Below are 15,448 nucleotides of genomic sequence, written 5' to 3' on the forward strand. Positions count from 1 at the left end.
TTGATTGTCACTCACGAGTTGTGGCCGGTGATGTTGAGAATCTCATGTGAAAATATAAATGGTAGTTCGTATTGGTTAGCTCCATTTGGTTGTTACGAATGGTGGTTTGTAACGTAATAGTTCCACACGTGTTGGTCTACGAGTGGCGGCTTGTAGAGGTTGGATCACGAGTGGGGGCTCGTGGCAGCATGTGTCATCTTAAGGTCATTATCAAAGTGCGTAGAAGTTGGATGAACATGGTGGAAGACCATGATTTCTATTGCATAAGGAAAGGTTCTCAAAAGGGTTTTGGAATAAATTATTATGCATTGGGTGAGGGTTTATAGTTCTTTATGCATGTTTAAATATATTAAGCAGACCCTTTTTGTGTGTGTTTGGCGATGATCGTGTAACTTGTTACATGGGAGCAAATGATGTTTCAGGTGGCGTTGGTGATGCATAGAGCCGGAGAGGGGCGAGCATGGGAAATGTTATAAAGAACTTTTTATGAATTGTAATCAGTTTTTATTTATAATTGGACCTTGGATTTTGTACTAGTGGAGCTGGATTTTATGGATTTTGATTCCAGCACATTTATTAACGTTTTAAATTTTCTGCATTTTTGGGAAAAAAGTTTTATTAATTGTCAATTTATTATTACTTTTATTTTATTTATTTTAAATTAGTAATATCTGGCCAGGATGTTACATTGTGCACTTTAGCGAAATAATCAAGTACTTGATAAGTTCAATGAATTTCATGCCTTGGTTGAGAGGCAATGAGGGAAGAACCTAAAATATATACGTTCTGACAATGGTGGTGAGTATCGTGGACCCTTTGATGCTTAATGCAAACAACATGGTATTGCATATGAGAAGACTCCTCCTAAAACTCCTTGGTTGAATGGTTTAGTTGAGAGGATTAACATGACATTACTTGAGAATGTGAGATATATGCTTTTACATGATAAATTACCCAAGCATTTTTGGGGTAAGGCACTATACACGGTGGTGCACGTTATCAATCTCACTCCTACTGTGATTTTAGACAATGAAATGCGAAATAAAATTTGGTTGAGCAAGAATGTAAGCTATGATCATTTGCATGTCTTTGGTTGCAAGGAATTTGTTCATATTCCAAGGGATGAAATATCCAAGTTGGATGTGAAGACAAGGCAATGCATCTTTATTGGATATGGTGAGGATGATCTTGTTGAGAATAATCTTGTTCGAAGCTGTGATGTACAATTCATGGAAGACCAAACCATTGAGGACATTGATAAGGTGGAGAAGACCACAGCCGAAAAAGATAGTAATCTCACTGATGGTAATCCGATGAAATTGCCCGCTCATAATCTGGATAATGTTGAAACTGAAGCTCAAGATGATGAGCAACATGGTGATATTTAGGATCAACAGATTGGAGGTGGAGTAGAGGTTCCAATTGATGATGCTCAAAAGGAACATGATGATGATCTTGATGATATACCTGAACCACCTCAAGTCCAACTCAAGAGGTCTAATAAATAGAAACAACCTACTAGTCTATTATTTGTTAAGTTCATTGCCATTACTGAAGCATAGAAGGAATTGCTATGGTTGAAGAAATTCTTGTAGGAGCTTGGTTTTGTGCAAGATAACTATCTATTATTTGTTAATAGTCAGAGTGCTATCCATCTTGGTAAGAATCCAACTTCCCTTTCTAGATTCAAACATATTGATGTGAGGTATCATTGGATACGTGATGCTTTGGATGCTAAGTTGTTGGCGTTGGAAAAAATTCATACAAATGATAATAGTGCTGATATGATGACTAAAGCATTGCCAAAAGGGAAGTTTGAAGTTTGTTGTGAGATCGCCGGTTTTGCGTTTATCTCTGCATAGTTGTAAGGGAGAGATTTGTTGGGTATTGAGCTCCCAAAACTTGAGAAGTCCATGTCCCACTTAACCTAGTGGAGAGGGGGCTGGAAAATAAGAAGAGAGATAGAACAATAGAGTTACAATCCATCGAAAACTCAAGCACATTGAGAGAGAGGTAGAGGGAAAAATCCGTTCATATTTTTCACTGAGCTGCCACCGTAAAAACAACATTGCAGATTCGTTCACCGTTGGATTGTACTGAAAATTTTACAGCAGTTTCACAATACATTCTTCTTCATTCTAACCAATCAGATTGTCGATACAAAGTCTGAGTTGGTAGAAATTAATTTCGCACTGCAGCAGTGATTTTATAGGTTTTTTTTCTCTTTGTTCTTCTCTATTTGAAAGCTTTGTTACTTTGCTATTTGGTTCGGTGTTGGCACTAATTTGTGCACTTGATTGAGACTCATTTGTACTCTTGTTAGTCATAGTGAATCTATTTCTTTAGTTTGGACGACTTGTGATTTTTATCCTTGATTTGAAGGGTTTTCCACATTAAAAATTTTGGTATCTTTATTTGTGATTGTGGTGATTTATTATGGTTGTTCTTTGATAGTTGCTTTTTATAAATTCTTGCAAGTTAAGAAAAATTACATCCTTTACTTCTTTGGTATATTGTTTGCGTTATTGTTTTCACCATTACTTTAATATATTGTTTGTATTGTTATTTTCACCATCACTAAAGTAACGCAAGAAAGAAAAACTTGTTCATTCGTATTATGAGAAGGTAGCAAATAGGATTATTAAGAAATATGATTCTTTCGGTGTTGTATATATGCGGTTAAAATGCAAATAAACACCTCAAAGTGAAAATGTAACGGTCAAATAACATTACAAAACAGGTAAATGCATACATATTCCAACAAATGAATGTGCATATTGGTGAAACAATGGGTGACAAGTCTACAAGTTCACATGCAAAACAATATACCTAAAAGTAGAACTCAACAAAATTCTTATTCCTATCAATACCATTTTAGTTCTGCATTTTTTTAATTTTAGTATACATGGACATCAATTGAGATCTGATTGTTTTTAATATTATATTCGAAAGTAAAAATACAATTCTTTGTTTTCGACTTTCTTATATGAATCATGATAAAATCCTATTAGAACTATAAGATTTTTAACCAAACGTTACATACCAAAAGTCCTACTAGTCTTGTATCCACCAAAACAACCACCAATGGATCCACTACACGCAAATCCATCTTAATATAGTTCCTTCCAACTTATTAATTATAAGCACAACCCAAAACAAAAAAACTCTATAATATTAATAATAATTACTACCCTAAACTTGTACTAACATCACTTAATCACTTAATCACCCCCACTAGACAACACATCTTCCACGTGCAAAACGGGTTTCTTATATTTAATTAATTTAATTAACCATTACCCAACTCTCAACTCAAATTTCACAAAAGCAGTTCCCTATTGAACACCCAACTGAACTTCACACTCTGCGGCTTCATCTTACGCGCTCGCTCATCAGCGCGTTCTTGCAACCTCCTAATCCTAGGCGCTAACCCACACACGTAATCCTGTGCCCGCTTTCCTTCCCCCGACAAACCTTCAAGCTTCTCCAATCTCCACCGTCCAACCAGAAACTCCAAGATATCTGCATAATCATTGGCCGTGTACACGCCCATTCGCTGGGCCACTGCAGAGAAATGCTCGAATAGCTTAGGGTCGTGCCCATCGTACATAAGATGCGCCGGCATTGTGATCTTCTTCTCCATCATGTTTCCTATTGCAACCATCGCCCCAGTGGGGTCCACTTCTAGAAGCTTCTCCACGATTCTAGAATATGCATTCTCATGCCGCTTCTCATCCGCAGCAATGGTTCCACATATGCGCGCAAGCACTGGATCACCCCCTTCCTTCGCAAGCCGAGCAGTGTTCCCATGCGCCACGAAAGTTGCTCGCTCTTGGAAGGAAGTGTACACAAACCCTAAATAAGGATTGTTCTCTGTTCCAGGGTCCTACATTAATCAAAAACAAACCATAAAAAATAATGAATTTTTCACTGATTCCTTGCAATGCCAAACAGATCCCTAATTTTTTTTTTTAAGGAATTCGAATAAAAAACAAACATTTCTTACCATGCCGGCTCCGATGAGGTAATGCACAGTTTTCTCAACCTTAGCCATGTCGACGCGACCGGAGAGGTATAAATAAGTTCTGAGCAGATCTCCGTGGCGGTTTTCTTCTGCGGTCCAGGCCCGGGTCCACACGGCCCACGGGCTTGGACTGGTTCCGCAGTCGTCTTTCACGCCGTCGAGGTTGTTGATCATGGTCTGGTAAGTGGGAAGCGCGTCTTCGGTGACCATGTCACCCACCAACACCACGAAGTACTCGTCGGGAAGCTCCTTGGTGCGTTCGCGAAGGGCTTTCACCTCCTCGCTGAACTCTTCGAACGGCAGTGACGAGTCAGGGACCAAGTTCTGCGGCTGCCAGCATCGTTCCACGGGCTTCAGCAGTGGTAGGACCCACTCCGACGCCCACCCCTCCAACGACTTGAAAACCTCCATTTTCTCCGGAGGCATTGAGTGGGTCCTCCGAGCCTTCAGCGGCGCCGTGGAGACGGCGGAGACGGCGGAGACGGCGACTTTGGGCGGTGGCAAGAGGTGGCGGTGGCATGAGCTTGTTGTATATGCGCGTGGAACAAGTGTTTGAGTGGTGATGGAGTTGCAGGGTCGTATCTGCATGGTGTTGGTTATGTGTTGTTGGGCTTAGACTATCGTTGTTTGAGTGAAACTGTGTGTGCTGCTTTGGGGAGTGAGATATTTGTAAACGGTGTGATTTGTGATAAGTCCTTGTTTTTCTTGATAATTTCAAAAGTGCCATATAAGTTGTTTTGAAATTTATGAAATTCTTTTGTGGAAATTTGACTCTCTACATTGAGAAGTTGTTGTTTTGGGTAAGAAAATAATGATCATTTGTTAAGGGTAGGATAGTCATTTGTGAAATGTTACCGGGGCATGAAATACAAAAGTTCCAGGGTGTGCATATTAAATAAATATGGATTTGTGTAAAACTGGGGGTGCTGTGGTTTTGGTGGAATAACAGAGACTGGTCAATCATGATTTCTGTGGATCTTTTACATCTTTGTGGGCGTCTTTAAATACGCCAGCTCATTTTTTTTCTTAATATTTTTTTTATTTAATGGTTAACAGTTAGTTAACAAATAAAACCAGTAGAGATTAATTAACAAATGAATTTTTTTTTTATTCAAGTATTTATTACACAAAAAGTATGACAGAATGAACTATTTCATTAGTATCTTTTGTTTGTAATGACTTGTTGTATGTATATTAATTACAAATTTTAATGTCTTTTTTTAGTACGTTTATAATGATATAAGGATTTTTAAATTTAGACAAGCTTTTAAATTGCAAATTAAAACATAAAGCAGATAAATATATAAACAAAACAATCTATACAGTATTTATTTGGGGTATAATTTTCTATATTTATGTTATTGTTATTTATTATAATAGTTTTAAAACAATAATAAATATATGAAGAAGATTTTGGATCTTACAAGGAAAAAAAACAGGATAATAACTTCTATTTTATCAGGATGAAAACAAAATATGAAAATAAATCATTTACTTAATATTACTAATTTTAGTTATTATTAAGTTAAAAACTATAATTTATAGTATGGAAAATATCTTGTACAATTTAATATTTTACATGTTAACTCTATTTGCACAATAAATATCATTACTAAAGAAAATTAACAAGAAATTACTACCTTTTTTTTTTTGCAAAAATATTTGTATAAAACACTTTTATATAAAATTTTGTAGGAAATTTTTGCGAATTTTATAATTTTATAAGAAATAATTACTCACGGAGAAAGTATCTACTAATTAAAATTCTTAGAAAAATGACAAAAAAAATATTTTCTTGCAAACATTTTTAACAAATTTGCAAGAAAAATCCCATAAAATATTAAAATTTCTAGTAATGTATGTCACTTATTAAAATAATTTCACTTTCTTAATAAATAATTTTTTTTTATCTACTATGAAATACAATTGTACCGTATGGGCCCGTTGGCAAACTAAACATCGAGGGGTACCCAAAGTAATTTGCATAATTAGCTCACGTCTACATCCAAGCACACAAACAAGTGGTGTCGATCAGCAACCACCCTATCACACAATTAAGCAATAGAGGTACAAACCTACATAACAGATCATGTTCTTTACATAAAAACCAATCTCCCCTGGACGTGGCAATCATTGTGGGGATCATGAAGATTTATGTGTCAACGAGTGGCTAGTCGCCTTAGTGGCGCTGCACGAATCATTCGCCAGTCGTTCAGGGTCCAATTGTTGATCATATGAACATATGTGTCAAACAATGATGTTCGACAGGTAAAGCCGTAGGAGCGTTTCACTGATCATTCAGGGTCCAATTGTTGATCATATGAAGATATGCGTCAGACAACGACGTTTGGCAAGTAACGCCGAACGACAGTAAGGATAAATAGGAACCTCTAGTGGTTAAGATTAAACAAGTCAATAATCATGTTTTAAAAGCAATTGGGCCTTGATTAGGCCAACCCTAATCAAAGGCCCACGTAGAAAACTATAAATAGAAGTCAAATGTCAGGATGTTGGGAATTTTCTCTCGCATTTTTACAGCATTAATTATTATTATCGATTGAACCATTACTGACTTAAGCATCAGAGCCTCTTTAACAAGTAGATTGATCGATGTATTTCACCAGACGAGTAGCGAAGGAGACAAACAGACAAACGACGTGAGGAGTTGAAGATAAGACAAAAGTGTTAAATGAACGTTAGGCCCCTACACCCGAAACACTTTGGCGCCCATCATAGGGTCGAGCATTGATTGAACATAAATCCTTATGATGACCATGAGAAACATGACGAGCAAAGTTGAAGTACAAGACCCTTCTGAAGACCAAGTTGACACAAGGGAAATATTGAGGATGATGTAGCAACGCATGGATGAGATTCAACAGAACTACAAGGTGCAAATTTGAATTCTAAGGGAAGAGAATTCGTCCATGAGATAATAAGTGAGGGAGAAGGCAAATCTTGTGCATTCTACCCTAACTATCCCCAATCCCCCATGACAGAACTGAATGGAGCCGGTCGGGTAAGAGGAACAAACTCATCCGTCGTGCGCAGGAAGGACTAAACAGACGAAAGACAAACCCACTCACACTATAGTGGAAAGTTTAGGGGCTACCAAGGAGGTCACCCATCTAGGATGACAGTCAATACGGAGGTAAAGTTTCCCTTCACCCCTAGAAACCCCTTTGCCCGAACGATGTAAGATGACGACCTTCGAGAAGTAAGATGGAACCATCAATCCTGATAATCATTTGCCAACATTTTTGAACCAGATGATGTTCCATGCAGTTAATGACCCCATCTAGTGTAGAGTCTTTTCATCCTCATTAACAGGAGAAGCCTTGGAGTGGTTATCCGAACAACCTCCCAACAACATTGACTGCTTTGCCACTTTAAAGGCGTGGTTCAGTACCAAGTTTGATCCCCTCTGACCGGTGGCCTTGACACTTGTGACACTCGTCAATGTTTAGCTGGGGAAGGATCAATCTGTGAGGAGCTTCATTGATCGCTTCAATAGGATGTTGGTCAAAATTAAGGATCTTAGTGATGAAATAGTCAGACATCACTTCTTTACTAGCCTGTAGCTAGTGGTGCTTGCTGACAAGATCAGTAGGAAGCCTCCCAAAACCATGGGGATGCAAAAGCGAGCGACATAGTTTATGCAAATGGAAAAAGGTATGTGAAACTTCCAAAAGCAAGCACAACCCGAACCATCGGTAGTTGAGAAGAATAACCCTAAATCGGCTAGCAAACACCCGACTGGGAACGCACTCGAGCAGCCCAAGGGCCCTAAGTTTAGCAGTTACACTCCCCTCAATGTCTTGAGGGTGAAGATCTTAAAGGAGGCATTCAGTGTCGATTCCTTACCTCCCCCAAGAAAGATGCCTCCATCGCCTAACTTCGATGGAAGCAAGCATTGCCTGTACCACCGCAATATTGGCCACACTACCGAGCAATGCCACACTTTATGCGATAAGATAGAAGAGCTTATCAGGACTGGCCAATTGAAACGATATGTGCACAAGGAGTAGACCAAGCGTCATTTCAACTAGCCTCATTAATTGTAAACGACAAGCAATCCCTTACAACCAATTCATCTTTATTTTCCCAATACCCTATTATATTGGACTCTTCCATCTCAGACAATTGATCTACCTCATCCGATATATTACTCCAATAATATTTGTGTAAAGTTTGTTCAAATAATCCAATAAATTTCACTCAACATCACAAACAGGCATAATACACATGTAAATTCGCCATGTAAATATACACCACGAATTGTTCAATCCGATAAGTGAAAATATATTGCAGATTTTATAATTCATAATACAAGTTCACTTTTCGAAATATGTAATTTGGCATGTGCAAAATTATGATTTATTTCTTGCGAATTGTGTAATCCGTAACATTCACAAATTACACAATCCAGTATTATAATGTAAATGAAATGTAACTCAAAAAATGTATGACAACAGTGAATTTTCGCATGCCAGCCACCACGACGCATCCCAATGACTACCAAATATTATCCAAAAGGTTTAATTACTCGTAAGGTATCCAGTTTGGGTCAAGGGTGTCAAATTGGTACCCCGTGAAAAAAAAGGTGTCAATTTGGTATCCAAATAAGTTTAAGTGCATCAATCAAGTCCATTTTCATTAACGTCGTTAAAGTGATTAACGTTGACCAATTAAAAGAGTTCGTTGACACAAAAATTTGACACGTTGAATACCAATTATTTGTGACGTGGTAATTTAAATAAAAAATAGGAATTTTTGAAATGAATTAAAAAAAATTGTAATGTTCAAAGTGGCCCTAGATCAAGAAAAGCATAAAAGCATAGTGAGAAGTGAGAAGATGATCGAGGTTCATGCGATTTAGGGGTTTCTGCAAAGCGCATGTGAAATCGTTTTGAGAAGGTGTGATTGAGCTCCCATTTCCACCGATTTTCATCTTCTGGTTTTCACCATCGACGTCGAATCTGAGTCCTAAATTCCCATTTCCTCTCCTTTCCGATTCATGACACAGTTACGTTAGACCAAGCTTCTAGTTTTTTCCTCTTTCATTTTTCTGTTGCTTTTATTCTTTGAACTGCACAACGACATTTGTTGCTACAATAGGGTAATTTCAATTCCAATGCCAATTTCTAAATATTCTGAATTTTTTATGTTTCTTTTTAGGTTTGGGATTTTAAGGTTCTGAAGTTTCTACGCTGGGGGATATTGATTGGGAGGAGGGGGAAAGGAACTCGGGATTAGGGTTTTCTTGGAAGCATTGTTTTTATTGGGAAAATCAAGAAGGTATATTTGGAACTAGGAAGAGGGTTAAGTTTAGAGGATACACTATTTTTTTTATGTCCACGAAGAACACGCATAACCCTATTGCAAAATTGATCGGAAAGCACCTCTACAACTACGAACCACACACCACGAAACCACCTCATTAGGTTTGAACCAGCAAGCAAATGGAGAGGAAGAAGAAGATAATGACCACAAATGACTTAGGAAAAATTCAAACTTCACCATTCATTAAATAATTTGTGCATGTAACACTGTACAATTGTTTTTTTACACATCTTCTTTCAATGACACATATCCATTATGCATTGCCACATCACCATAAATTTAACGTCGTTTTTGACAATTTAACGGGATGCACCTGATTGATGCACTTAAACTTATTTGGGTATCAAATTGGCACCTTTTTTTTTCGCGGGGTACCAATTTGACACCCTTGACCCAAACTGGGTACCTTACAAGTAATTAAACCTATCCAAAATTAGTAACCACATGGAACTACCACCACAAATGGACTCACGACAATAAATAGCATCTATTCAAAACCCTAATTATTCATCACATGTTCTTATTGTATATTTGGGATTATAAAGATATAACGGGAAGTAATTATGGGGTGCAGGAGGAAATAGCCTTAAAAAAACTGCAGCTTTGCACTAAACAACAACTTTTAGGAATTAGTCTAATAAAGTCCCGTTTTTATTAGGGACTTTCCTGAAGAAGTCATTTTAGTTAGAAGTCTAGTAGCAGTAAGTCCTTGTTGATCGTATTTTCCTGTTTTGCTTTGCTTGTGTATGGCTATTTAATAGCCTGATGCTTTCATTCAATGAGACACAATATTCCTTCCAAAATCTCTCTCTCACAATCACTTTACTGTTAAATTATTCAGAGTTTTCAAACACTAAACTATTCAATCAATTTAAAAGAAAAAAACTGCGTTCAGAGAGTGGCGTTAAGGATGTTGCCATTTGAGACTATGCCCATCATTGAGATTCCACAGTTTGGAATGTGTAGTGAAGGTTTGCTAGCAGATGAAAATCAAAATGCAGAATTGTTATGATTATGAGAGAGAGAAAGAAATAGAACGTTGCATGATATGGAATTATGTTGATACAGAGAGAGAAAGTCTTAATATAGGCAAGCCTAGAACTAACTATACTAGCGTAACAAAAGATGTATAACAAACTACAGTAACTAACCATAACAGAATTATATATACTCTTAACACGCCCCCCATAAACTTAGGGTGGAGGTTGTAAGCTATGAACCCTAAGTTTATCACGAAAGTTTTGAAAACTATCCCTCGAGACAGGTTTCGTAAGAGCATCTGCAACTTGAAGCTAGGCTGGAATATGTTGAACACAAAGATGCTGTTTTCGAACATGATCACGGACATAGTGAACATCAAGGGCGAAGTGCTTGGTTTTGGAATGAAAGATGGGATAGGCTGTGAGTAAAACTTCACCAAGATTATCAGAATATATAGTGGGTGCAGGAGGAGAAAGGGAAAGCTCTTTGAGAAGAGAAGCTATCCAAGAGAGTTCAGTTGTTGCAGAAGCAATGCTGTGAAATTCTGCTTCAGTGGTGCTGCGAGAAACAACTTCTTGCTTTTTCGACGACCAAGTGACAAGATTCGATCCAAGATATATACAGAAACCCGAAGTCGACTTTCGATCACTTGGATTTGAACCCCAGTCAGCATCTGCAAAACAACAAAGAGTAAAATCCGTGTTTGATATGAAACGGATGCCAAAATGAGTAGTGCCAGCAACATATCTTAAAATTCGTTTGACCACTTGTCAATGATGAAGTTGTGGTTGGTGCATAAACTGAGAAACCTTGTTAACTGCATACGTGAGATCCGGACGTGTGAAAGTAAGGTACTGAAGAGCCCCAACAGTTTGTCGATATAACGTGGGATCCGAAAAAGCTTCAGAGCCATCAGGTGTGAGCTTAAGAGAGGTTGCCATTGGTGTTGGTTGAGGTTTTGCGGAAGTCATGTTTGCCTTACGGAGAATCTGATTTGCATATTTTGTTTGAGTAAGGAGAAGAGAGCCACTTGGTTGCCAATGAGCTTCAATACCAAGGAAGAAATGAAGTTTGCCAAGGTCTTTGAGTGAAAAGGTGTTGTTGAGAGTGGTAATGAGCTTTTGAATGGCAGAAGAAGACGTTCCTGTAACAAGGATGTCATCAACATAAATAAGTATAAGTATGGTGGAAGAAGATGATTGTTGGACAAATAACGAAGGATCAGAAATATTAGATATAAAGCCAAGGTGAATAAGAGTTGTACTTAGCTTTTGATACCAGGCTCTTGGAGCCTGCTTTAAACCATAGATAGGTTTGTTTAATTTGCAAACGTATCCGGGTTGAGAACAAAAACCGTGTGGTTGTTCCATGTACACAAGTTCGTCAAGATCACCGTTGAGAAAAGCGTTGTTAATGTCAAGTTGACGAACAGTCCAACCAGCCGAGAGAGCAAGAGATAACACTAAACGAATCGTGGTTGGTTTCACAACAAGGCTGAAAGTCTCGAAATAGTCAAGACCCTCAATTTGATTGAATCCACGTGCAACTAAGCGTGCTTTGCGTCGTTCAAGGTACCATCGGGGTTATATTTGTTTTTGAAAATCCATTTTGACGTGATGATGTGAGCACCGCGGGGAGGTTGAACCAATGTCCAAGTCTTGTTTTTTAGGAGTGCATCAAATTCAACTTGCATGGCTTGTTTCCATGCAGGGTCAATAAGCGCATCCTGTGCACATAGAGGAACAGTGGTAGTAGAAACCCAAGCTTTTGGTTTAAAGATACCAGACTTAGCTCTAGTTTGCATTGGATGCACGTTAACAAGAGTGTCTGCTGAGGAGGAAGCCACAGAATCAGTCGATGTTGGAGCCTGGGATGCGCCAGAATTCAAGGATGCAATAGAGTGAGGAGAGTCTTGAGTCTGAGATACTGCATCTTCTGAGACTGAAGGATGTTCCGAAGAAGATGAAGGAGAGGGCATGCATGGTACAAAGGAGTCTGATGGAGCAACAGGTGTATGTGGTTGATGTGGGGTTGTGGGAAGAAGAAGCAATGTTGATGAAGGAGCATCACCACCCAACACAGGAGCGAAAGATTGAGGTGCAAACATATTTGGAACACATTTATAAGGAAATTCATTTTCGTTAAAAATAACATCCCTGGATGTATACAACTTACAATTTGGATGAAGACATAAGTAGCCTTTTTTGTTTACGGAATATCCAAGAAACAAACATGCATGGGATTTAAAATTAAATTTATGTTTATTGTATGGACGTAAAAGAGGAAAGCAAGTGCAACCAAAAACACGAAACAATTCATATTTTGGTGGATGATGATAAAGGATTTCATGAGGAGTTTTATATTGAAGAACAGATGTGGGTAAATTATTTATAACCAAAGTTGCAGCTTTGAAGGCAAAATCCCAGTATTTTAAGGGCATAGATGCATGTGCAAGGAAACTCAAACCAGTTTCAACAATGTGTATGTGCTTCCTCTCAACAGTCCCATTTTGAGGATGAGAGTAAGGACAAGTATAACGATGAATGATGCCAAACTTAGCTAAGAACTTATCAAAATGTATAAATTCACGAGCATTATCGGTTTGAATGGCTTTTTAGAAAGACCTAATTGTTTTTCAATCATTGTTTTGAAATTAATAAAGATGTCAAAAGATTGAGATTTTGAATGAAGCATGTAAACCCACGTGAATCTGGAAAAAGCATCAACAAAGGAAATGTAATACATATCACCGTTAACAGAGCAAACTTGTGCTGGACCCCAAATGTCAACAAAGATTAATTCTAGTGGGTGTGTGTAGACTGTGTGAGATGTAGTAAAAGGTAGCTAATGTATCTTGGATATAGCACAAGAGTTGCAGAAAACAGAGTCAGTGTTAAAAGAAATGTTACAACTTTGTAGAATTCTCTTTACAGTTTGAAGAGTAGCATGGCCCATGCGTGCATGCCATAGGTCCAAAACCGATGAAGAAGCAGTCGAGACTTGATGAACTTGAGGCTTGTGTGAGCATTTCAGCGTAGGAAAAACATATATGCCATCTTTAAGTTGTCCTTGAAGTAGAATCTGTTTTGTGACCTGGTGTTTTACATTACAATGAGAAGGAAAAAATTCAAAATAAACACAATTATCTTTGGCAAATTGAGAAACACTCAAAAGATTTCTTGTGATGTTTGGAACACATAAAAGATTATGCAAGGCAAAACTAGATGAATTTGACAGAGAAGAAAGATTTGCAGATCCAACATGAGTAATAGCCAAACCTGATCCATTGCCAAGTTTAACATGTTCAGATCCATTGTAGTTGGTTTTAGATGTGAAGTTTGAAGAGTCACTTGTTATGTGATGTGAAGCCCCACTATCGGGGTACCAAAGAGTTTCAGGCATAGTAGAGATAGAAGACAATTGATCACAGTTATCAATATTGGAAGGAGAAACCTGAGAGTTATGTAATTGAATTGGCGGTTGAAAATCTTGATCAAAGCGATGCCAACACGAAGCTACGGTGTGCCCATATTTCATGCAGAGTTGACATTGCAGACGCGTATTTGAATTTTGATGTGATGAAGAAGGTGTGGATTGGGAGGAGTTGTTCTTGAAGCTTCGGCCTCCACGTACAGAAGATGGTGGACGTGATCGTTGTCGACCAGCACGATCTTGAAACCTGCCACGAGTGGAAGAATGCCAAGAAGATGTGGTGGCATGGACCTGAAAGACATTATCAGCTTGTTTGTGTTTCTCTAAGCGTTCTTCATGCGCAAGAAGCAATGCTTCTATTTCTTCAACAGTGTATGGTTCTGTGCGGGAGAGGATGGATGTAACGAACCCATCGTAATCATCCGGCAATCCATCAAGGATGGCTTCAATATGATCAGCGTCAGAAAGAGGAGATCCGATGGCGGCTAATGAATCTACGGTCTTCTTGATATCAAGAATGTACGTAGATATGGAACGATCTTTCTTGGACACTTTTAGTTGAAGCTTCAGCTTTTTCACACGCGCTCTGGATTGACTTGCGAAGTATATTGTTAATTTTTTCCAAATAGCGGCCGACGTACGAAGACCTACCATTTTTGTTAACATAGGAGAAGACATTGAGCCCAATAGCCACGCTACAATGAGGTTATCTTGCTGTTGATGGTGAACATATGCAGGATTGATGATGGAGGATTCTGCTGCACTTTGCGTCAAGAACTTGGGTGGAGCTGGAGTGCCATCAAGAAAATGGAAGAAATGCAAACCGTAAATGGTTGCCAGGATTTGATGCTCCCAGACCAGAAAATTTTCATCATCTAACTTGATGCTAAGGGTGGAGGGAAAAAAAATGGAGGGAGGACGAAGAAGAAGGCACAAAGGCAATATCAGATTGGGTAGTGTTTGCGGAAGTCATGGTGAAAAAAAAATAAGCTCTGGATACCATGTTATGATTATGAGAGAGAGAAAGAAACAAAACGTTGCATGATATTGAATTGTGTTGATACAGAGAGAGAAAGTCTTAATATAGGCAAGCCTAGAACTAACTATACTAGCGCAACAGAAGATGTATAACAAACTACAGTAACTAACCATAACAGAATTATATATAATCTTAACAAGAATGATAAGGAAAAGTTTACACAGAAGCCAACAAGTAAACTTCCCTCGAGGGTTAGGAGGAATGGAATTTTCTTTTGAATTATATAATTTAAAAACACTTTTTTAAAATAAATAACTTTTGAATTATATAATTCAAAAATATCTTAAAATATTTTGAAGTCATTTAAATTTCAGATTATATAATCTGAAAATATTTTTAAATGTATAATCTAAAAAGTATTGATTGGTTACTTTTGAATTACTCAATTCGAATAGAATAAATGAGAATGTATAGGTGTAGGAAGACTTTGCCAAACAAATTTTATAATAAGGAAATCCACCATAAATTATGGACCATCATTCATTTTCATTTCATGGTTTTCATCACACCAAAAGTACTTAGTATCCATATCCGTTTCAACATTTTGTAAAGATTACATTGTATAATTTCTGGACGGAGGAGAATCTTTAGTCCCAAATTCGATCACCGAACAAATGATTTCTCACGCC

The 15,448-nt window shown here is 37.8% G+C and overlaps 1 protein-coding gene across 1 annotated transcript; it reads right to left on the bottom strand.

The window, feature by feature from the left end:
- Window positions 1-2,916: 2,916 nt before the first annotated feature.
- LOC114193077 (stearoyl-[acyl-carrier-protein] 9-desaturase 6, chloroplastic) lies at window positions 2,917-4,675 on the bottom strand. The gene is made up of 2 exons (XM_028082772.1): window positions 4,007-4,675; window positions 2,917-3,886 (listed from the first exon to the last, which is right to left on the bottom strand). The coding sequence occupies exons 1-2, from the start codon at window positions 4,610-4,612 to the stop codon at window positions 3,320-3,322; spliced, it is 1,173 nt and encodes a 390-aa protein (XP_027938573.1). The 5' UTR covers window positions 4,613-4,675; the 3' UTR covers window positions 2,917-3,319.
- Window positions 4,676-15,448: the final 10,773 nt, after the last annotated feature.

This window comes from Vigna unguiculata, chromosome 8, assembly GCF_004118075.2.
Source record: "Vigna unguiculata cultivar IT97K-499-35 chromosome 8, ASM411807v1, whole genome shotgun sequence".
NCBI lineage: Eukaryota > Viridiplantae > Streptophyta > Magnoliopsida > Fabales > Fabaceae > Vigna > Vigna unguiculata.

Coding starts and splice junctions, on each gene's coding strand:
- LOC114193077 (XM_028082772.1), bottom strand. CDS start 4,612: ATGCAGATACGACCCTGCAACTCCATCACCACTCAAACACTTGTTCCA. Junction 3,887..4,006: donor ACCTCATCGGAGCCGGCATG/GTAAGAAATGTT, acceptor TGATTAATGTAG/GACCCTGGAACAGAGAACAA.